Source organism: Nanorana parkeri, unplaced genomic scaffold (genome assembly GCF_000935625.1).
Source record: "Nanorana parkeri isolate BGI_ZX_2015 unplaced genomic scaffold, ASM93562v1 scaffold180, whole genome shotgun sequence".
In the NCBI taxonomy this organism is placed as follows: domain Eukaryota; kingdom Metazoa; phylum Chordata; class Amphibia; order Anura; family Dicroglossidae; genus Nanorana; species Nanorana parkeri.
In genome coordinates this window covers 1,097,887-1,122,655 of record NW_017306448.1, presented here as the reverse complement: position 1 = coordinate 1,122,655, position 24,769 = coordinate 1,097,887, and the positions used below count along the sequence as shown (strand labels likewise).

The window sequence follows — 24,769 nt, the reverse complement described above, 5'->3', positions numbered from 1 at the left end:
CAGCAACAACAGATCTGCTTTTTATTTTTTTACTTGTAATCTAGGATCTTGACAAGCATTGCGGGGCCATTTATAAAACCATGCACAGCCTGAAATCCTGCTTGCGTTTCTTCCCAAAGCAAATGCATTTTTAATTATGAAATTATCATTTATAACAAGCAGTCGTCTAATGGTATCTAATGCTAATAATTATTAAAACTGCATCATTTTAGGAAAGCAGAGTCTTATAGATTTCTCCATTGACAGTCTCCATCTTCATTAGCAGAAACCTAAATTATCCGGATGCTTTCACAATGAATACCTGATAGATCTACTATTATAAATAATAACTGAGTTGCGGGCCTATTCACACTTGTCCTTTTCATGCAGCATTAAGATGCATTGCAAATAGAAATCTCATTATCTCCTATGTAGATGGTTCACATCTATGTAATGCAGTTTAGTATGAAAGGGAACTATATTTGCCTGTTCACACCTATGCATGTGCAATACCACGTGTGCCGCATACAAGGAATTGTAGTGTGATGTAACACTAAAAGGTGTTAAGCAATGGCTTCTAAACATACTTTATATAGGAGACGCTGCTTGGTTCCACCTGTTATTTTATTTTAAATATCAATTACTATTAATCAATAAATCCAAGGCTTTGAGGTGTTAGGTGTTTAATATGATGATTTTAGATTGTAAGCCCTCACGGGCAGGACCCTCCTTTCCTTCTTGTCTTAAATTGTATTGTGACTGTAATGTCTTCCTTATATTGTAAAGCGCTGTGCAAACTACTGGCGCTATATAAATCCTGTATAATAATAATAATTTGAGACTATATTAGTGGATCAAGTTCTTCTAGACCAACTTCTGCTGATAATTAGCCTGTATATAAAGATGGAATATTTAAATAGGTAGCAAGCAAACAGTACACAATGGAATGGCTAGGCATGTTGTTTAATTTGGCCTGGGTTTGTTTATGTGGCCTTTGATCATAATGCACATTATTAGTGTGGAAATTGAAATCTGACAAACACATAATGCTGCGCACTTATTAAGTCAAGTGCACAAGGTCCACGTTAAATATAAACATTACAAAACTGCTGTTAGGTTCTGCACCTGTTCAAATAATAAAACACCACCCTACAGCAGTCTTCATCTTACCAGCAGCTCTTCCGTAAGACTTCATGTGGTTGGAAGCCAACGGACCTTTAAGCTTGATTAAATTATCTGGCCAAAATATTGCCAAGGCCATTCAAAATTGCCAGAAGAAACAAGAAGAAGGAGTAAATGAACCAAATGGCACAACAAGGAAGTAAATAACCAAGAGTTCAATACCAAAAAACTATCGAAAAACAATTAGGGTCATGGTGGGCAGAGCAAATGACCAACTGGGAATGAGCTAAAGTTGACAATGGAAAGCTGACACTATAAAGTGATTCCTCAGAGCCTGAACATGCCCTGTAATGAGTATAAATATACAGTGAGGAATTACTTGTCAGCTGAACTGATTTAATGCATCATCACGCACTGGCACAAATGCAAGAACAACAAGAACAAAGTCCTGGACATAAGCATGTGTATGTGCAAGGTAATAATTATAAGTTTCTAACACGTCCTATAGTTAAATTGTTGAAGAACCAAGCTATACAAGCACTCAAACTCAAAGATAAAGCCACTTAGCCACCAGTTTTCAGGAGTGGCACCTTTATACAAGACTTCTCTTATTTGTTGATAACTTTTTAAATGAAGCAAATAAAAACATGCAAATTGCACTACTTACAGTATCCACACCGTGTTCCTCCTTCAAAGACAAAGCCATTTGGCACAGCCCCATATCGTCTTAAGTCAGACAACTTCCATTGCCCAATCACAACTGGTGGAAGATCTCTAGCAAGAACTAAGATGTCATTGCACAGATGCAGTGTTGCAGGTCCACTTTCCAGTTTGGTGCCAGGCAATACTCCAACATGGAATCTGTGAACTGAGATGATAGAAGTTCTGTGGTTAAATGCATCAGCATGTTGTCTGTATATATGTTTCTTCCTGTGCGCTTATGTAACTTTCATTGAGTTTTCCAGCATACTGATAAAAGCCCTTAATAATGTCAACTTATAAAACAAGCAGTGACATGGACAGAGAGATCATGAAGATTAATAAATATTAATTTGGCCTACAGACTTTAGACACAACCGAGATCTCCAGAGGTTGTTTGTCATTTCATATGCCTCACAGAGAACTATATTGAAGGTACCCCTCGGGAAAGAGAAATGTCAAATGACAATAGACTAATATTACTTTGTGTTTCCTCTTTTATTTAAAGCCAAACTCCAAACAGGTAACAAAAACAAGAAGGCCAGACAGTGGCTTTGGGTAAAGCAGCTCCCATATACTTTATGTATTTCATTCGTGCATTTAGCTGTTTGCTCGAAGTACAGCTTTAAAGCAGTACTCTCCAGAAATAAATCATCATTAAATGGATAGATAACTTTAAAAAGGATGCAATTCCATAACCCTAAACTAATAAGATTTTAAAATTATGAATTTTTGTTCTCTCAATACCTATAGGCCTTTTGTGCAGTGAGTGAAGCCTACCCTCACAACCTCACAACCGTTTCCAAAGCTGTGCTCTGTCTTCTGAGACAGACCAGCTGAAGTTTCAACAAAGAATCCTTGGCAAATTGAACCTGGACAGATTCACTCATCCCTAACAAGAAGCTACTTATATCATTATACACTTGCCACCCAAGCTTGTACACTATGATAGGGTAATAGAAGCCTTTCATGCATGATGGAGTCTCCCATTTCCACCACAGATAATGCGCTACCAGGGTATCCTAACACCAGCAGCTCAAAACAGTCTTTTGAGACCTGAGAAAAGATGCTATAGTTATACAACATGGTTGTGCTATGGCCTGCCCATTCCCATTCTCCTTGGCTCCCTATTGACCACAAAGTATAATGGGTGGCATTACTGGCCAATATGAAACCAAGGACAGTAGAAAGGGACAGGCAACAGCTTGACCATAATAGATCTGGTTCAAGTTTTCTTAAAAGAGCACCTTAGACTTCTGGGGTATCTGGCCACTCTGGATATAAACATGAAGATATCTAAATGTGCGTGCATTAGCATGCTTCTGTTAGTTTTTAATGTTTTAAACCCATTGGTTCACTTTATTGACTGATACAAGCTGACCCATATGCCGTCAGAGGGCAGCAGGCATACACGGTCATTATGCAGTACTATTAAAGGAGAACTATGGGGTCAGTGTTTTTCCCCATAGTTCTCCTTAGGGTAACGGGAGGTTACAAACTAGCGTCCTCCCATTACCCTAAGCTCAGTATACCGCGAGCTACAGCTGACGGGATCCGCCCAGCTGCGTGAGTGACAGCTGGCTCTGCCTATCTAGAGGCAGAGCCAGCTGTACCCGCCCCCTTCCCCGTCCGTTCCGCCAGTCAGCGCTGGCAGATCGGAGCGGGGAGAGGGGAATCCAGCCCCTCCCCCTGTCACGGCAGAGAGCCGTGACAGGATCGAGAGGTGAGCGAACCCGGTATGTGTTCGCTCACCTCCCGATCTACTGAGCCGACCTGTGACAGTCTCATTGTCACAGGTCGGCTAGAACTATGAGGTGAGTGAAAAGCACTAACCTCATAGTTCTCCTTTAAACAGGGGCTTAATAACTGCAGATCATGGCACAGCTTAATATGGCCCCTCCTTACTGTCACTGATCTTTACATAAAGTATGTCTAAATCAAGGCCAGATAGCAGCAGAGCTGTCAGCATAGTCAGTATACTAGGGAGCAGAGACATGTACAGAATTTGCCAGGAAAGAGGGGGACAATCTTCCAGCAAACTATTCCTCAATTGGACACCAGTCCTTTTCAGCTTTTCACATCTCAGGGTCTCACTGTAAATCCTAAGCCTTCCTACCCCATCCACCGCCACAGCAAGCAAGTGCTTAAAGAGGTAGTCTAGTAGTGAGTAAAAAAGAAAAGTAGTAGTAGTAATGATAAAGACCAAAACAATATTTTATATGAGGGCCTAATTCTTACTACTCCCGTACACAATTATTCTATAAACTTAAAACAAACTTAAACTTTGTGTTCAAAGAAGTTTATATTAGGATTATGGATAACAGCTGGCAGTCTTTAGCTAAGAAGACACTGTGAGATTTTTGCAGGCTGTAGAAGATTGCGCTAGCATTAGGTATACAGGGTAAATTTCAGTGCTGGCTGGAATGACCTGAAGTTTTACATTATTAAGACAGCTAAACAGATTCTCCTTACTGCACAGCCTGCAAAGGGGGTTCTGTAGCTAGCGACAAAGACTTTTAAAGACTGTAAAGCCTCATTCACACTGTTAAGAGCCGGCCCGTACAGATCCGTGCAGTGTGCACGGCCATATTGGGCCACTTCCGGGAAGGACAGGTGCTGCGTGTGATTGTACGCAGCAGCCTGTTCTTCTCTATGGGAGTACACTGCCGTACGCCGCCTTACACTCACCTGAACTGCACATCCGTGCAGCTGCGGGTGTCCGTACACGGACACAGACAGGATCCATCCTGTCTAGTGTATCATCTTTATCTGTATATACTGTTTGAATAAAGATGTAATGTTTTCCTGTTCAAAAAGGAAATAAAGATGTAATGTTTTCCTGTTCCTGTTCAAACAGTCAATCATTTCCATGGGATTTACGTACTTTTGCATATGACTATACATATACTGTACAAAAGGCAGAGCTTAGTAGTACCGGAGGTATGGCTTGGTAAGTGCCTGTCTACCTTATCCTCCTTATTTGCAAAGTAATGTTTGTACTCTTTACACAAAGGAAAGTATCTGAGGTTCAAGCTTTTAGAAAAACAAATAGTTACCTTCCCCTAAGCTGTAACGTATCCGTACATCCCAGGCATTCATAATGTCTTTATTATCAAACCCTAGCATGACGACTTGTGAGAAGCAGATGATGGCCACACTGTAACCCATGCCCTCATAGGAAAGCCCAGCATCTACTCCACAGATGTCCTCCAATGTGACGCTGCTCTTCTCCTTGTGCCCCTTCGTCCTGTCCGACTTATCCTTGTAGATCAGCATCAGCAGGCAGTCTAGAAGAAAACAGATACTTATTGGAGAGGAGAACATTTACATTTACAATATTCTATATCTGCCTGGACACGAATAATCTGGAGCCTTTTAATGAAGTGTTACATTTCCTGTCAAATTCCATATTATTTTTGTGCAGAGCTTAGTTATGTAAATTGCATTCTCTCCTTTCTTTATATGCTATAATCATAAAGCGAACGTGACAATATCATGTTCTGCCTGTTATTTTTGCCCATGCTTTATTTAAAACAACTCAGTGTGTTCTCAGCCAACGTATAAAATGTAAACATGCAAACTGGACAACTGTCTTCACCCTGGTATAGGTTACAGCCATGTAATTGAAGAAGGGTGTGGGAGAGCTGGGTTTGAATCTCAGAGCCTATAGGCCCTAAAAGAGAAACTCCACCTTTGTAGGAATATAACATACAACATATAATTCCTATAATATCTGCCTTGGTGTTTAACCTTTTCAGCCCCTGCAGCCATATACGAATTACAGACCAGACTAGATCTTTTTGTCTTTACTTATGATACTGAAGCAATACATACACATCAACTTTTTTATCAGGTTGAACAAGGATTTCTTTTGGCAATGTAGGCAAAAATGTTATTTTCTAGGCAATCAACAGAGAAAAATAGGTAACCAAAAATAAGATTTGTTCTAGTTAAAAAAAGAAAGAATTTAAAAATAAAATACTTGGAATTGAAAAAAAGAAAGAATTCCGGGCTTATGACAGGCTACCCCTACACTGCAAGGGTTCAGTGCTCGTTTTGCTAAAACAAAAAAATAGATGTACTCACCCGATCTTCGATCTCACCTGGCTGTTAGACTGCAGCCTTTCCTACCATGGGCTCTGGCAGTCGAAGCCCTGCTGACATTCTCACTTTTAATACAAGTCCATTGACTTGCATTGGACGTGAGGACGCCAAGAAACATACCACAGCCGTAACAGAGGGGAGGAGAGGTGAGTGGTTGCCTCCGCAGGACTGGCGATCAGATGAGTATATATATTATCCCCTAGACTAAAATGACCAATTAACCCCTTGCAGTGCAAGGGTTAATTGTCATTTGCCCCAAGTTTTTCTTTAAGGGCTAGGTTTACCTTTCTGACCAAGGGGTTGATTTACTAAAGGCAAATAGGCTGTTCTCTTTGCAAGGGAATCTTGCAGCTAAAGTTTCCCTTTAGCTTAGTGAATGAGGTGAAGCGCTGGAGACTTCCATCATCCAATCATGTGCAAGCAATTGTATTGTTTTGCTACTTTCCTTGCACATGATTGGGTATTCTTTGCAAAGTGAAATTTGTTCTGATTCACTATGCTAAGGGGAAACTTCCCCTGCAAAGTACAAATTCCCTTGTAAAGTGAACAGCCTATGTGCCATTAGTAAATCAACCCTACTGAGGGGCGCTGTAAAGCTTTCTCGCACAGGGCGCCTAAAGGCCTAAGGCCGGCCCTGGTTCCATCAGCCACTGCGGCAGAGGGATTTATAATTGTCAATGGAATACAAGTGAAGTGGCATTACCACATTTGTAGTCCATTGACACTTCCTTCCATCCGCGTTACTACATGTCCATACCTCGGTACAGACCTGGACAAGAGGAACAGTCTGCAGGAGGCAGAGCATTGATCTAATAATCTACCGATCCACTGATCATGGTAATACTTTACTGAATCCTATGCCAAAAAATGTTTTCTTTTATGAAGAAGAGTATATTTATTTATTTATTTATTTTTATTTACAAAAGGTGGGGTTTCCCAATTTCCCTTTAACCAGTGATAGTTATAAAACAATTTGTGAAACTGTAAATTAGTGCAAACGTTTTTCTCTAATTAGTCCTGCTTACAACGACCTTCAAATTAATTTTGATACATGGCATGGAAAGGTTATTCACAATTTTTTTTTTATTAATTTGCCACCATGTTTCCCTGTCTTTACCAACCTAAACCTTTTAATCTAAACTGCTGTGTTTATTATCAGGGGAATTCATAAAAACAGGAGCAGACAGAATCTGCAGCAGTTGCCCGTGGCAATCAATCGGCTTCTCTCTCGGGTCCACGTGTCAAGTAAAGTTGTATAGGCAACTACACAGAGCAGTTGTCCTCCCCAGGTGCAGGTTTCTGTATGGACATGGAGCATGTTGCACGGCTGTACACATCCATGTGAATGAGGACTTTAGCTATGTTTACTGCAGCAGCGTTCAGAAACGTAAACCAGAAACCCATGAGCCCTGCATTCAGTGAAGAGAATATGGTCTTTTTTTTTTACACTGTGACCATGTAAGGCCTCATGCGCATGGCCATTAAAAAAAAAACACAATGCAATGTGTTTTTTGGTTATGGATCTGAATGCAGGTACCGTATATTGTTTTCAATGGAGCCATTCACACAGGTACATAAACATGCTCCGTGTTCAGATCCATAATTGGAAAATCTGCATCAGAGGACATAAATTTTACTTGCATACTTGTGTAAATGTATGTTTACTGATATATGCCATTATGTGTAATTGTGTAAATGAACTGATTGCACAGGAAATTGCATATAACAAATAATGGAGCACTTGCTCTGCCCACATTGTTGGCGCAGGATGGAGATGGCTGGAGCAGCCTGGCTTTGTAGCAATCACTGCACGTTTACACTGTACTCTTGCATGTTAAAGAAATGTTTACATGCATACAAGCCTATGGGCAAAATTTTACGCAGGGCAGAAGATGGCAGCAAGATCCGACATTGACAGGCTATTTCATTATGCCTCTGTGCCCTTAGAAAGGCCTGATATTATTGTATCACTAATGTTTAGACTAATACTGCCTTTTATAGAATAATTTGTGAAAGACAATAAAAATATTCAGCTTTAGCGTTGATTGCGGATCCATTTACTGTACCTGACACCCACAAAAGTCATGGGAGTGATTATTAGCGTGGAATGATGATTAATAAAGTGGAAACGGCCAAAAACTAATCCATCTTCCTCCACTGAAATCAAGATTTATGAGTGTGGATCTCTATTTCATTCGTTGTATCCAGAATGTCCATTCAACTTCAATGTCTCTCCTCTGCATCACTGTCTCCCCTACATCTCCCTCAGCTGCTCAGCTCACTGAAAATACAACCTTCTTAAAACCTGATATTAGAATATGCAAGCACTGCTCACAGCTTTGTAAAGTTGTTGTGCAGATATGGACTTCTGATCATTAAAATTCTTCCTATGTCCACACTGGAAATACCGGTGTCACTACCAGTAAAGTGTAAGGTAAATATATTTGTTTTATTGAGCAATTGTGACTCCCACCAAGTAACTTGCAAGTGCCCAGTCTAAGTGTACTAAACAGGATGGCGCTGCTGTGATCTAAATGTTGGATGCAGAATTCATCATGAGAGTATTCTGAATGCTGCCATGAAACAAGGGTTTTGTATTCAGCCCTGAATGAACAAGCCCTTAGAAAGGAGAAGTAGGTAAAGTACTGTGAACAATTAGTGGTAAACCCACCCATAGTTCCCGTTTTATCATACCGGGCATCCACAACCCCCATAAGTAAGCTCTAGAACAGCGGTTCTCAACTTGTGGGTTGCAACCCCATTGGGGATCGAATGATGATTTGCCGATGTCAGAAAAAAAAAAAAAGCCGGAGCAGGGAAAGGTTTACTCTGCTGGATCGAGCAGAGTAAACCTTTCCGGGAGAAAGTGTTTCTCTCCCGGGCGGCTGGGAGCCGGTATCTAATAGCTATCTAACGGTAGAAAAACTACAGCGATGAAGGAGCAACGCAAATCATTTTACTGTTAGGGGTCGCCATAACTTGGGCATTGTTATCATAGGTTTGCGGCACTAGAAAGGTTGAGAACTGTTGCTCTAGAAGGACAGGTTTTGGTTAACATAACTTTGGCTTCATGTATCTGTTTCCTGTTCATTTATTATTATTTATTTATTTATTACAGGCGTTTATATAGCGCCAACAATTTACGCAGTGGTTTACATATTGCCCATTCACATCAGTCCCTAACCATAAAGCAATATTAAAGTCAAAATGGAGCTGAGAGAGTTGGAGCCAACTGTTTGGAAACATAATGACTGTAATTGCTTGGGCAAAAATGTAAAGAGATACTTTGCTGGGCAATGCACTTGTTTCTTCTGAATTCTTTATTGGAAAAAGTTTGAGAATTTAATAGTAATACTTTAAGGAACCTGTCATGGTCCTTGGAATACTGAACCACATCTCCTTGACTATATTACACAGTGGTGGGTCCTCCGGCTACTTTGGCCTTCATTTGCATGACCAATAGGAAGGTGTTGGTTTGGGCGGGTTGTTCAAACTGTTGTGTATAAAAGTGTGTGTGTGCATTCAATAAAGCAGATCCCTGTTGGAACTTACATACAGCCTGCCTGGTGTTTGTTTTGAGCTGGATTTGAACAGCACATAGCTGTAGTTCGAATCCCGGATTATCTGACGATCGAAGAATCAGACGTTGCGGTCCGACATCTGGTCCATTAGTAGCAGAGGAGTGCCAGGAGAGTGGAACCAAGCGAGCAAGGGGCTCGTTACATTGGTGGCAAGCGGCGGGATCTGCTCTCCAGTTATTGGGACACTCCAAACCAACACAGGGAATGACCAGCTACGCAGCCTGCAGGAGAGACACACTGAAAGACCTGCTTGAGAGCCGAGGAGGGACCGCTGGGACAAAGAACAAGGCCACCCTGATCAGTGAGCTAGCCGAGATGGATCAGAGGGATGGTGATGCTGGACCCCTGATCAGTGAGCTAGCCGAGATGGATCAGAGGGATGGTGATGCTGGACCCCTGATCAGTGAGCTAGCCGAGATGGATCAGAGGGATGGTGATGCTGGACCCCGGTCCGTTGAGGACTTGTTTCAGCAACGAGTTCGAGAGCGGTTGGCATTATATGGTGCCAACCCATCAGAGACCGCCATACAGAATGCCATTAGAGACATCCAGCTGCAGGATGAGCGACTTGAGAGATTGTCATGGTCCTTGGAATACTGAACCATGTCTCCTTGACTATATTACACAGTGGTGGGTCCTCCACCCTGTCTTAGGGTTGAATCACTCTGTGTTTGTTTCACAGTTCACAGTTTGTCTTAAGGATAATCCCCTCCAACGGCTCCGTGGTCTGGAAGGAAGGCATTGTTCTGTGTTTATGTAATGTAATTATCTCGTGGGACTTCTCTGTGTCATTACCCATATCAGCCCTCCCCTTCAAGTTATCGGACCAATCCCTGCTGACCCTGTTTCAAGTCCTCCTTTGCATGGCCACACATATCAGCCCTCCCCTTCAAGTTATCGGACCAATCCCTGCTGACTCTGCTTCAAGCCTTCATTTGCATGACCAATAGGAAGGTGTTGGTTTGGGCGGGTTGTTCAAACTGTTGTGTATAAAAGTGTGTGTGTGCATTCAATAAAGCAGATCCCTGTTGGAACTTACATACAGCCTGCCTGGTGTTTGTTCTGAGCTGGATTCGAACGGCACATAGCTGTAGTTCGAATCCCGGATTATCTGACGATCGAAGAATCAGACGTTGTGGTCCGACATCTGGTCCATTAGTAGCAGAGGAGTGCCGGGAGAGTGGAACCGAGCGAGCAAGGGGCTCGTTACAGAACCCACAGTCTAAGGCAGGGGTGTCAAACTCAATTTCTTTGCGAGCCGCATCAGCATTGTGGCTGCCCTCAAAGGGCCGGTTGTATCTGTAAAAATATATGAATGTATCTACTCTTTATCATATTAAATATGAAAGTAGAAGACTAGGAAAAATAATGGCAATTAGTGTAACAGTGCAGACTCTCAGGTGGCTGTGCAGGTTCTATGGTGGACTTTGCAGACTCTCGTGTGTACTATGCAGGGTCTAAAGTGGGTTGTGCAGGTTCTATGGTGGACTCTCAGCTGGGCTATGCGGGGTCTATGGTGGGCAATGCGGGGTCTATAGTGGGCTATGCAGGGTCTATTGTGGGCAGCGCGGACTCTCAGGTGGCTGTGCAGACTCTCAGGTGGCTTTGCAGGTTTTATGGTGGGCTGTGTGGGCTCTCAGGTGGCTGTGCAGGTTCTATGGTGGGCTGTGCAGAGTCTATACTGGGCTGTGCAGACTCTCAGGAGGGCCGTGCTGGGTCTATGGTGGCCTATGAAGGTTCTATGGTGGGCTGTGTGGACTCTCAGGTGGCTGTGTGGGGTCAATGCTGGACTTTGTGGCATCTTAGGAGGGCTGTGCAGTCTCACCAGGGGTCCCAGTTGGTTTCAGAGGGTGCGGGCAGTATGGATCCAAAGGAAGGAGGAGGAAATGTTCGGCCGGCGGTGTAAACAGGCACCATAAATAACAGAAAGGCTGCTGGGACCTTGCTGGGGACCTCGGCAGCCTTCCTGTAAATCCCGGCGACTGTATACAGTGTCAGCTTTGGTTTAAAAGTGAAAGCTGCAGGAAAAGTTCAAGGGCCACATGCAATTTGTGTTTGTTTGATGCATGTGGTCTAAGGACTCTATCTCACATGCATATTAGGGCTGATTTAGACAGGAGACAACCTAAGCGGCATGTCCTTGAAGTGTGGGAGGAAAGTGAAGTGCCCGGAAGAAACTCACACAAGCACATTGAGAACATGGAAACTCCTTGCAGATAGTGTCCATAGAAATCATTGTACTTGGAAGAGAAACTGATAGTCTATGGCAGTGGCGTAACAATCGCCATAGCGACTCAGGCGGCCACTATGAGGCCTGGGCACAGGGGGGCGCAGCCAGGGCATCCCTCTGATGCCGTGTGAGCCGCCTGGGTCGCTATGGCATGTAAGGGTGCTGGCTGCCACTGACACACCTCAGCAGCGGCTGTGAAGATCACTGACAACCTGTCGCTGTGTAGCTGTGTCAGTAACAGCCAGCAGCTGCAGCAGAAGAGGCCGGCGTTCGCAGTAAAGGAGGAGGCGGGGCCCACCTAAGAGCAACCCTGCCTCCTCTTACATCACTGCCCAGCGACCTAAGAGCAGGCAGGGCCGGTCGATAGAAGAGGAGGCGGAGCCCGGGGACGGAAGAGGAGGCATGGCCCAGCGACCACGGAGGCGGACAGAGCTGACAGGTAAGAGGTGTGCAGCCCATCTGAGACCCTGCGGAGCCCACTATAGAGAGTCTATGGTGGGCTCTGCAGGATCACTCTCAGGTGGGCTGTTTGGTATATCAGGTGGGCTCTGCAAGTGGCATAACTAGCAATCACGGGGCCCCATACAAAATTTTGCTATGGGGCCCTGTGATTTCTAGTTACGCCCCAGGTCTATGGTAATTTCCTGGTACCTACTCACTGCCCAGCCATTAATTACTACAAGAGAGATTTACATATTTTGACAGTGAAAAGGTACTAGATATGAACCATGTTCATCCTACTAGCTGCAGTCCCTTCGTCAATATTTCATTAGTGCAGTCACAAGCCTCTCAGCTGCCATCTTGTCACATAAGTGCTCACATATTGTGTCAAGCATTAGCCTGCAGGAAAACCCTATAGTGGAAGTGCGATTCTAAATCTGTCTGCTTTTCATTTCAGGTGTATGATTAAATACTGAGAACTCTGACTACTTGCTGTTCAGACTACAGAGCATGATATAACCAGCCAAGGGTGTCCAATAATTATTAGAATTATATACACTATCAGAAAAAAAGTCTAGTTTTACCATTTTTATTTGAACATTGCAGATGGTTGAAACTCTGAATAAAAAATAACTGCAGCAAAGGGAAATGTATGCGGCCGCACGGCTCGCACACCCCTAAGGCCGGCCCTGCCTGGAGGCATTTTCTCATTAGGCGCAGATCACACTTTAAAGGTTAAATTCACCTTTCTGACCCATATTTAGGATGTAACATGAAACATGGTCACATTGCAACCCCCCTCCCCACTTACCTGAATCACTGGGGTTCTTCTCCCCATAGGCTGCTGGATTTTTGAAAGTTGCGCAGCTGTGCATGGCTCTGCCCACACAGCCACATCATCCATCCACAGGAAGGAGGAACTTCAAGTCCCATCTGCCTTTGTGGCAGTGGAATCCAAGTGTAGTGGCATCACCGCACTTGTAGTCCATTAACTCTGCCTGTCCTGTCCATGTTACTACATCTCAGTACCTCGGTACGGGCATGGACAGGAGTAGGGATGCACTGATACCATTTTTTCAAGACCGAGTACAAATACCAATACTTTTCCTTAAGTACTCGCCGATACCAATTACCCATGTGTGTTTTTTAATTTTATTTTAGGACAGTGGTGGAGCACCAAGGCCCAGTCACAGCTGCAAACGCTGAAACCCTGGTAGTTCTGCCACTGACCGCACCCCCTAGACCCCTTGCACCTGTGCGGTTTCTTTCTCTTCTGCAGTTATCCATAACACCTGACATGCCCAGTTATGGTGGAGCTTCTGACTTCATCCCGTGTAACAGTCCTCAGGACTAGCAGCCAATTGCTGTAGTGGTTATATCCTCATCACACACTATACCGATGTTCCCCTTAGTCGGGTGCTGGAGAAACTGGTAGATGGCATCACATCAAACTAATAAAATATATTTTGCCCACACTCCTTAGACTTCAGAATTCTATCTTTACAGACATTCCTGCAGCATAAAGAAATTTTGCAACAACCGCACAGGGTCCCTTCGTCAGGCAAAGTGTTATCCAATTACCCTAGCACTAGTATAGGATTGTGTCATCTCTGAGCCAGCATCTGAGTCCAGCACATTGATAATGCTTGAATAAAGATGGTGCTGTCCTTTTGGAAAGAATATGCAAACAGGGTCATTGTCAGAAGAAGTACTATGATGTCCATGAGTATTTAGGTCATTAACACCTTTCATTGTTATATATTACTTAGCCAGCATATACTTAGCATCGAACATACAGTATATGGTAGGTCCACTACAAAAAAAGTCTGCTCATGGGCTTGAAACCACTAACCAGGTAAAGGTTTAGGTGACTCCTGCTGTTAAATATTGGCTCAGCTTTCCACGTTTTGCATGCTCTGCCATTGAACCTGCAAGTTTGGCCTCGCTTGCAATCCATTTTGCAGGGCAGATTATTTGCTGCAGAGCACTGAATAAGTGCTGGTAGCCATTAGCACCCTTCTCATCAGGAGTGAACTGGTGGAGCTCAATATTCCACTTCTGTATGTTGCACTCGATTCCAAAGTCGAGATTCCTCACCATAGGGGATATCTGGTCAGTGAATGAAGCAGCCTTCTCTAGAATTGTTACATTGTACCTCTTGTTACTAAGATGTATTTAATTCCCTTTGATCCTCAGCTCCACCTTGTGTCCATAATGTGGTATTTACCCCATTCATCACTGCCTATAATATTTGAAGAACATTCAACCAGAAGAGAAAATATCCTAATAACATTCTATGTTTTCCAAATCTCACAATAGCTTGTTAATGCACACAAAACGAATGTACAAAGTTTTACTGGACATATATATATTTTTTATAACTAGACCCCTAAGATACATTTAGAGCCCGGAAAATATGAAAAATTACCAAAGAATGAATAAGCAATGTTTTTGGAATTCATACGTGACTTTCATGACTAAAACAAAAAAAGTGCCCTGTCACAAGCTGCTTTCTTTATTGATTTGATTTTCATAGGGAAATCTTAGGTTTTCTTACAGATTTTGCCTAGTTATGTAAATGACTCCCTTTTAACAAATGCTGAAAAATGATAGCATAGAAGGTGAATGTTTTATTCATGAAGCTCTGCTTTTGATTCAGTTTTGAAATAATTTCTTCAATTTATTTATAGGGGAATGCAAAAACGAAAAGTATTACTAAAAGCAAAAAAAAAAAAAAAGGCACTCCGTGCACGGAGTTCGAATCGTTGAATTACTGAAGAGCTCTGGTGTCATTTGGGACAGACGGATTTGCATTGTCAAACTCCAACATTTGAAAATGAAACTAAAGTAAAATGATGAGCTCAGATTTTGGTGCATAGAGCTTAATTTTAGAATTGTAATAATTTAATGAATGTTACATTTTTTAAATCAAAATGTTAAGGTACAATAGATGGAAGTGATACAAAGCCGAACTCAAGCTTTAAAAGAAACCTGTATTGGGAGACATATTGAGGCTTCCATTGCTGACCTCAAATTGAAAATTGATATTTACAACCAGGCTGTTTCACTGCAATATTTTTTGATTCATTAATGGGAATATTCCCACCATGCGCATGCTGGAAAATATTCACTAACTGGAACCAAAACTAGGCAAAACATTTCTCCAGTTACCACACTCCATGCCTCTTCTTGATCCCCGGAGAAGGAGATTGGCTGTACATTTAGGACTACCAACATGGAACAGGCCATTAAAGCCCAGCTGAGCTCACAGAAATAGATATTCAGAAAGGCAGACATTGTACTAAGGCTAACCATACCCACTACAATCTGACCATACAATCTCTGTACAATTATGTTACTAAAACTATGTAACATAAGGACCTACCTAAACTACTGTATATAATCAATATGTAACCAGTCAGGCAGGATCCTGCACTACATACATGTTGGTAGATCTAAAGGAAATTGTACAATCAGATTTTACCATATGCAATGAGCTTAAAGTGACACTAAAATCAGGAGATAAATCTAAATATGCATTCAATTACCTTAACTATTATCATTATATCTGTGTATGCTGACACTGTTTTTCTCTCTGGAGGGTGGCTACTTTTGTTCCCCATGGTTCCTGTGTGTTTTGGAAAGTAACCACCGCTCCAAGCTCACTCCTGTCCTACAATCTCACGTTTAGTCTACTAATTTGTATTGAGATTGTAGTCCATCACAGAAGTGTGCTTGGAGTGGTGGCTACTTTCCAACACGCACAGGGACCATGGGGAACAACAGTTGGGCTTTAAGCATGATCTGAGTGCCACCAGGGCAGCCATCAGGAATTTTGGGGCCCCTTACGCGGCTTTAGGCTGGGCCCCCCCGCACCGTCACCCCCCATACTGAGCCAGTCACATCAGTCTCTGACAGAGGAGCTTACACTCTAATGTCTCCCCCCACAGTCACACACTGTTATTATTACGGATGCACCGATACCGGTTTGTCGATATTTTTTTTCCGGTACTCGCCGATACCGAATACAGAGTACCGAAAGTCCCATTAAGGAAGCCGGGCGGCGTGTAATGACCCACCACCCGGCTTTCTCCTGGCTAGCAGTGAAGCCGCCCCCATGCTTCTTGTCACTAGGTGGCGAGAAAGCATGGAGCCGGCTTTCTGGCCAATCAGGAAACGGAGCGCCGCATAATGACTCGCTGCCCGGCTTCCTGATGTCCAAAGCTAAAGTACCGGGCTAGGCATCGGAGCATTTGGGTGAGTACTCGCCCAAATACTCGGTACTGCCGATTAACCCCTCCCTCTCACTGCCCTGCTCGGACAAGCTTCGGTCCGTCAGAGCAGGCTGATGCGTAGCGTCGGGCAGGCTAGTGCATCGGGCATAGCAGGCCAGGCCGCACGCAATCAGGATGAATGTTTTTTCTGGGCCCTCTTCTTCTCCTCTGCCCACCCCCAACAGGCGGAACGCCAGGGCCCTTTTGCTATTGCGACCGTGGTACAAGCGACAAAAAGTTTTGTTTGTTTTTTTGCATGGGGGTCCCCCCAAAATCCATTCCATCTGTCTCTCTCTCTCTCTCTCCCTCTCTCTATCTCCCTCTTTCTCCCTCTCTCTCTCTCTCTCTCTCTTTCTCTCTCTCTTTCTCTCTATCTCCCTCTCCCTCCCTCTCCCTCTCCTTCTCACTCCCCATCTCTCCCTCTCCCTCTCCCTCTCTCTCTCTCTCCTTCTCTCTCCCTCTCTCTTTCTCTCTCTCTCTCTCCCTCTCCCTCCATCTCTCCCTCTCCCTCCCTCTCCCTCCCTCTCTTTCTCTCTCCTCTCTAACCCTCTCTCTATCTCCCTCTCTCCCTCTCTCTCTCTCTCTCTCTCTCCCTCTCTCCCTCTCTCGATTATTATCGATTTATTCGATTAATTGTTGTAGCCCTACATTATACCATGCATGACCACAACACTGTGGTGTTAACAGATGCTTTCAATGTATAATAACCTGTCAGCTTGCATCCCCATTTAGCATACATCAATGCCTTACTATGCAATCCCCAGTCACTGTTTCATGTACAGGAACTAAAAATGTACCTTTTAATGTACATTAAATTATTTCCAGCCAATGCCCAAAACTCTACATTAAAAATTAATTCTGCAATTACATTTGCTACACATTAACGATTACATTCATTATGCATTCAATATGCAGCATTGGTCCACTTTGTACACTGCACTGTCATTTTTATTCCACATTGCTCAGCTAGAAGTCAGCTAACTGTCAAGCAAAAGTAATTTTTGTCTGTACCCCCTACAAAGTGGAAGCTTTGGATCCCAATGGGAAAAGTTGATTAGTGCTCCCTTCGGGAATGTGAATTTTAGTACTAGTAAAGGTGCAAGTGGGTCAAGGATTATAGAACATATACCTAAGTCTTGGTTCACACCCAGCGTAATCTAGCGCTTTTTCTGCCCCCCAAAAAATGCTACAAAAAAAACAAAACCCTAAAACAAAATCCCATTCATTTCTATGGCCATGTTCACATCTGAACTTTTTGTCGCTTGTAGCAAAATGCCCGTCACTGTAAAAAGTACACGAGCTTCTGTATGGCAGATAAAGGGCTTCTTGGCCCCATAGATTTTTAATGGAAACGCTCAAAAACGCATGTTTGCTGCATTTTGCATGCAGTATATGCTTGTTTGCTTATTTACCTCAATGTGTCACAATCTGCGAAAATGCTGTACTTGATTTATGTGCATAAACTGCGCACAAAAATGTGCAACAAAAACGCGTATAGAAACAAGCAAAAATGGTGTCACCTAGGTGTGAATCCAGCCTATGTGGGCCCTAGTGTGCACCCATGATAGAGGAGTGTATTAAAGCCCCCCTGTTCTCACTCACCACTACACAACCATGGACAAATTGGGTGTGTCCAGCAGCAGAAATGAAGGGGGATGGATGCAGAGGGCTGCTAAGAGTTGTCACTAGATTCTCTGTGGCTAAATACTGATCTCCAGACAAACAGCTAAATATACATTTAAAATGTATTCATGATGTGAACGGGGACTCTTATGGGAAGGGGGGACTCTTATGGGAAGGGGGGGACTCTGATGTGAAGGGGGGGCTCTGATGTGAAGGGGGGCTCTGAAGGGAAGGGGGAGACCCTGATGTGAAGGGGGAAACTCCACGTAATTTTTGTTTCTTTGTTTCTTTGCATGGGGGTCCCCCCTAAAATTGATAACATCCAATCTAGGATAAGTGTCTTGTATAGATTTTGGGGGAACCACACATTTCATTTTTTAGACTGGGGTGCCTTGAGATTTTGCATACTTTTAAAGGGTGCCCTCACTGGAAAAAATGTTAAAGGAGAACTATGAGGTGAGTGCTTTTCACTCACCTCATAGTTCTAGCCGACCTGTGACAATGAGACTGTCACAGGTCGGCTCAGTAGATCGAGAAGTGAGCGAACACATACCGGCGTTCGCTCACTTCTCGATCCTGTCACGGCTCTCTGCCATGACAGGGAAGGGGCTGGATTCCCCGCTCCGATCCTCCAGCGCTGACTGGTGGAACAGACGGGGAGGGGGCGGGTACAGCTGGCTCTGCCTCTAGATAGGCAGAGCCAGCTGTCAGTCACGCAGCTGCGCAGATCCAGACATAATTGTCGGGATCCGCTTCAACTGCGGCGGCTCAGTACAGCTCGCGGTATACTGAGCTTAGGGTGACAGGAGGACGCTAGTTTGTGTCCTCCCGTTACCCCAAGGAGAACTATGGGGAAAAGCCCTAACCCCATAGTTCTCCTTTAAGGAACGCTGCTTTACCCTACCTTCCTTACAGCATGCTCCTAATCGGCACATGTACACTGCAGCTCACCTGATTGGCTCCTAGTGCTGCCCCTTCATTTTCTAGCTAGTATTGCTTTACAGGGATTACAAGAGCCTTATTCCAAGTCAAATTCTAGTAATTAGGCTAGTTAAACATAAAACAAACTGTAATTTTGTTTAATTATTGCATAATTGCCTTTAATTGTATTTCTTTTATATCTGCCTGGAGTTCATCTTTAGGGGTCCATCCCCTATACATCTGCCGAGTTTTGAAAAGCTGTATCTGTGCATATAAAGCAGGCTGAATGCTGCCTCCAATACAGAGACCTGATTTTCATTTTCTTACAGGTCTTCCTATGTACATGAAATCAGGAGCTGTAGGAAGTTTAGCTATCCCAGTCCTGTCTATCGTGTGCAGTAACATGAAACCTGCGGCAGAGGCCTTCGTCTCTCCCTTTCCTCGCAGCCCTCTTGCTCACATGCTAACCTGACTTCTGTATCCTCTTTCTATTTTTATGACACTAATGTGCTTTGATGTAACCAGTCTCTCTGTGTCCATTGATATAACTCAAGGCAGTGAAAGGAGGGGACTTTTAAACAGTAATATAAAATATTAGCTAAAGCCATTACAACCAGAATTTGCCTCTGGCATGTAACACTACCTGTATGCAGTTGGAATAACTCATACATTAAGGTGTATCTAAACGCAAGAATACATGTTTAATATATTGCAGCTTACCACTCCTTAGATGTGGGGGCTGCATTAAATTGCCTTTTTCAGGCATTGATTCCTTTATTTTAACCTGGTGATCCATACAGTAATATGCTTCCTGTGCTAGGGGGACAATGTTCATTCACTGTACTGTATTTATGGAAAATAGTGTTGTCACCCTAGGACAGGAAGTGTGTTTGAAATACAAAACACCTCCATTTCTTCTGATTTCCATAGTATTCTTCTAGTTCACAGAGAGAACTGATAACATTGTTTAAGATTTTAGTGCAGTAGAGTCACTGCATTTTCAGCTCAGTTCCTCCTCAGTGCACATGCTCCCCTACCCTCACTGTGTCTTCAGTGTGCATGCTTTCCTACCCACACTGTGTCTTTAATGCACATGCTCCCCTACCCTCACTGTGTCTTGACTGTGCCATACATGATAGGTATTGTTGCACATGCCAGACTGAGAGCATGTATTCAGGGTCATCATTCACTCTTTGTTCTACATTGATGACCTGTAAAGGGTTTTAGGCTTGACATGTTTGGCAAAACTATATATCGGGTGTACTTTACTGTCTCTCAGATGTGACTAACTGAAAACAATGTACTCTCTGTATGGCAGAAATTTTGATCATGTAAGCAGCCTATCCAAGCTGCTTACACACTGTCCTGCCACTGTACAATATTTGTGGCTATTGTCTCTCAGATATGCTCATACTTTTATTTCAAGATATTACGCACTCATTTTTATTTCCGTTTTGCATTTACATACTTGCATGCTGTTGTTTATTCTATATGTTAACAGGTAACATTCCATGTGAATCCGCTCTGGGATCTATCTAGGACGTGTCATGTCTGGACTGTACAGGTAACTGATTTAGGCCTCTTTCACACTGGATGATCAGTACATGGAACCCCTCCTGATCGGTAGGGGTACGGATCAGATGTGACATTCATGACCATCCAGTTTTCTCCTCCATCTTGCAATGAAAAACTGAAATGACCAGACCTCATGTCGGCCTATGAGGAATTGGATGTAAATAGACTGTTGAAATCAGATTACCCCCGATCTGGCACAATCAGGTCCAGGGAAACCGAACTCTGTTCCATTTGTTTTTCCAGACCTGGCCAGAGTCGGGGGGGGGGGGGGTAACTGGGTGTAAACAGACGTGCATCTGTTTACACCCAGCTGCCTATTGACCAGCATTGAGCATCCAATCCAGTCCGCCTGAAAAACTGACAGGTGGACCTGTTCGGACCGCCAGTTTGAAAGGGGCCTCATGCTGGTTGTCTATTACTGTCGTAGTCTTAAGCTGGGTATACACCGTTAGAAGAACATTTTTCAATTTTCTAATAGTTAATGGGGTCACTTCAACAATTAATTTAGACTGTGGGGCCCAAATAAATTGGAGGAGTGGGATGGAACTTTTTTCTCGACTGAACAAAATTGAACAGTGAATGTGGTTTTCTTTTCAGAGACTTCATTCATTCCAGAATCGTATATTAAAATCAAACTACATTCATCAAGTCTCTAGTAGCATTGTGGAATGTTCTGATTAGATTTTTCATGTGAAATTCTAAACGTGTATACCCAGCTTAACACCGCCCACAGCTTTAGGGCATCTCCCAAGCATGTAATTAATAGGATTGGTGTGTTTTCCATGTTGCTGATCCTGGGCAGATTCACTCAACACTTCTGATGATGCACAGTAGTCAACAGCAGCCAGAAACATGCTACAAGAAACTTTAAAACCACACATTTTTTTGACTAAAATTATAAAAAGGTTGTTCTACCTACAACAAGAAAATCGAATTGTTTCCGGAGTAAGATAAAACATTTAAATGAATAATTGGCTTCCTTTGTAACATCATACCACCATTTAATCTAAGCACTTCAATAATATACAGCATGGGCTATAACATACAGTGCAATACAAATACAAGTTGGAAACAGCACATTCATTTAAAGGATCTATAAAGCCAATCAAAGGTACAGATAACACGCTAAGAGAGACGCCAAGCTAAGAAGATTTGGTTACAAAAGAGGGACAAGTGAAAACTGTGATAACGACTAGCAGCATTGATAGAAATATTTCGGCCATATGGTTGGCCTTACTAAAGACGTTATACTGAAAGATTTCAAGACAGCTGAGGTCTATCCGTCAGACACACAGCTCGTTCCCAGAAGCATACTCTCCTGACAGCATGACTTCAGTGAGTCAACTTTATAAGCAGGATGGCCGGCTAGAATAGAATACATCGGAATACAAAACGCTCCCCGGTGGCTGTTCTATTCTGCTTTCTATGTCTTCAGTCTAGGCTGAACAACAGACACAACGGTGATAGATAAGAGTACAGTACCTGCCACAGGAGAGGGCTTCCTAAGCAGCAGCCACCTATTCTTCCACTGAAACAGTAAAACAGAAGAAAATATTAGGCAGGCCTCTTTAAAATTCCAGGGCAAAAATGTTTTCCGAAAATCAAAGTTAATAGCGGACGGAAAAAAAAAATTAATGTCCATTTCGCTGACCTTTTTTCCATCTCTCAATCTGACTTGACCCTCCACCACAACCGAATCCGTCATCTTCAGTCATGGTTCCAAACAGCTGCTGCCTTCTCTCTCCCCTCTCTCTTTCTGAATGTACTTAAGCCCAAGGGTCACTTTCAAAATAGCTTTAATAGCTCTGCCTGGCAGGAGACACACAGACAGGGAGAGCTGCATTTTGTGACACGCAGCCCGCCTGAGCAAATGGCCACTAACTTTTACAGCCGCCTCCCACCGCCTCTTACCAGGGCAAGTGGGCATGGGGATTTGACAACTGTCTAAGCTTTTAACCCTTTTAGGGTAGAAACTACGCGGTTTAAGAAGTTTGTGTTCAGTGCAGAGCAATATATTCTGTAAGAGGAATAAGTAGGAGTGAACGGCTGTTGGGACTTGCAGGCAGTAATCCTGCTTATTATCTTTATATCTCGGGGCTTAGGAACAGAGGAGGCGAGGTGGGCACCAAAGTTGAAGAAATCCCGCAGGAATCTTATATGATTCAGATGACTGATAGGGCTCAGGCTGTGCATTGATGATAGCCATTCATTGAATGGTTTAGGCTCCACCTGTTCTACTTTCCAGATCTAAACTATTTCCTTGCCTGATCATGGCTGCAAACTGTCCCTGAATTCTAAGAGCTCTTCTAGCATTTGGGATTTTTCCACCCCACCTCCCACCATCAGCACCCATAGTCATAGCTGCCGATACATTTAGGCAATTCCCTTTAAAAAAAATGCCAGGCGGGCCTAAAGTGAGAGGCAGAAGTTCTGCACATGGAGGTAGTAGGGGGCAAGCAGATTCTCCAGGACAAGCGGTGATCAGGCCGCACAATCTAGAGATACAGCTCGACCTCTGATGCAAAGTTTCCAATGTTTGCAGCAGGGTAACTCCTGTTCAATCCCCAAATGCCCAAGCAGCCGCTCCTTGATGAGGTCACTCCATAAAAACAACTTTGTTTAGCTTCTACCATGCCACACAGTCCCACCATTGGTCCATTTCACCCTACACAGGTCTACGACTAAGCCTGTGTAGGGTGAAATATGTTAGACCACAGATGGGGCTGTGTGGAATGGTAGAAGCCAAGTAAAGTTTTTACAGAGTGACTTATCAGTTTGCGGCTGCATGGGCATTTTGAGATTGAACAGCCTGGAGCGGGAATGCACCCCCATTAGCGATCAACCGACATTTCTCTGCAACTGAAGGCTGAACTCCAGGAGGGAGCAGAGACTTTTTCATGTTGGGATAAATCCTGTGTTGTGGTCTATTCTGGTGCTCTGGCATTGTAACGGTGCTACACAATGATTGTACAACTTGGGCTCAGCTGCAAAAATTCCTAAGGTTTGCTGTGTGTTAAATTCTGGATTGCAATTTTGTGATAAGTTTGTAGCCTAGTCTGGTGCTCAGGCACTCAAACATATTTGTGGTTCTGGTCTCTTAGGTAATACACTCTCATTTCAAGGTAAAATCTATGTTTTAACCTTTCCTTCTTAATTTTGGCCTAACCAAGCTGCTTCCATAGGCGTCTATAGATAAAGATTTGCCCTGCGAATATCTGTGAATGCTTGTTTTGTGCGAATATTGACAAGTACAAACATTCCTAATGTTCTTTCAAATGTATGGTTATGTAATACTGCATTATAGCCACTAGATGGAGCAGAAGAGCACAGAAAATACTTATTTTCTGTGCTCCTCATCTCCATCTAGTGGTCATAATGTAGTATTACATCACAATACATTCGACCTGAATTGAAAAAATATGATTACGTTTATCTTTGCCATTATTCACACAAAACAAAAGTTTACAGATATTTGTAGGGTAAAGAGCCTTGCAAATTGTTTTTTAAATAGACCCCATGCTGTCCAGCCAGTGTACTCTCAAATAATACAGTGTACCTTTGATTTCAAGATAATGCACTCTACTTTTTATTGCAGTTTTGCATTTGCTGCCTATTCAAGTGTTCACATACTGTCCTGACACTGTCTAAACTATTTATTTTCCCAATCATAGCTGCAAACCATCCCATAAATTCAAAGGGCTCTTCTAGAGTTTGGGATTTGTCCCTAGAAACATTAGGCTTATAGCACAGTTCCGGTCTGATGGACAGAACGTTTAAAAAAAAAGTTGATGCAGTCACTAAATATAACCATTTGAAGTGTACTCGTCATCAAAATTCCCACTTCACATAGGATAGGTTACACGATTACCAAATCACATTGGTACTATATGTGCTTCCCATGCATTTCTTAAGCAACTACAACACTCAACATGAAGAATCCCATTATTTTCAATTATATCTGTTCACCCCTGAGTATTGTGTTGTCTGTCGCTAGTAGCTTGCAGCTTAAAAAAGAACATGCAGTGGCGGCACCAAGGTGGGTGTCACCCTTTGCGACTGCTGAGCATGCGTTATGACGTCTGTGGTGTGATGTCATCACGCATGCATGGTAATATATTTTACTGCTGGCGGACATCTTGGTAATGGATGCTGGCAAAGGGAGGAGGGGATAGGGGATCAGGTATGCTGCTGGGTCCCCCCCCCCCCATCCACCTGGCCGC

General features: G+C 43.2%; 1 protein-coding gene across 1 annotated transcript in view; it reads right to left on the bottom strand.

The window, feature by feature from the left end:
- DOK7 (docking protein 7) overlaps positions 1–22,285 on the bottom strand; it is a 108,803-nt gene extending 86,518 nt beyond the window's left edge. The window contains exons 1-4 of the mRNA XM_018554959.1: positions 22,201–22,285; positions 22,032–22,077; positions 4,857–5,087; positions 1,769–1,969 (exon numbers count right to left, since the gene is read on the bottom strand). Of these exons, the coding sequence (XP_018410461.1) occupies positions 1,769–1,969; positions 4,857–5,087; positions 22,032–22,077; positions 22,201–22,254 (532 nt within the window). The 5' untranslated portion in view covers positions 22,255–22,285. The remainder of the gene's footprint in view (positions 1–1,768; positions 1,970–4,856; positions 5,088–22,031; positions 22,078–22,200) is intronic.
- Between the last annotated feature and the right edge of the window lie 2,484 nt (positions 22,286–24,769).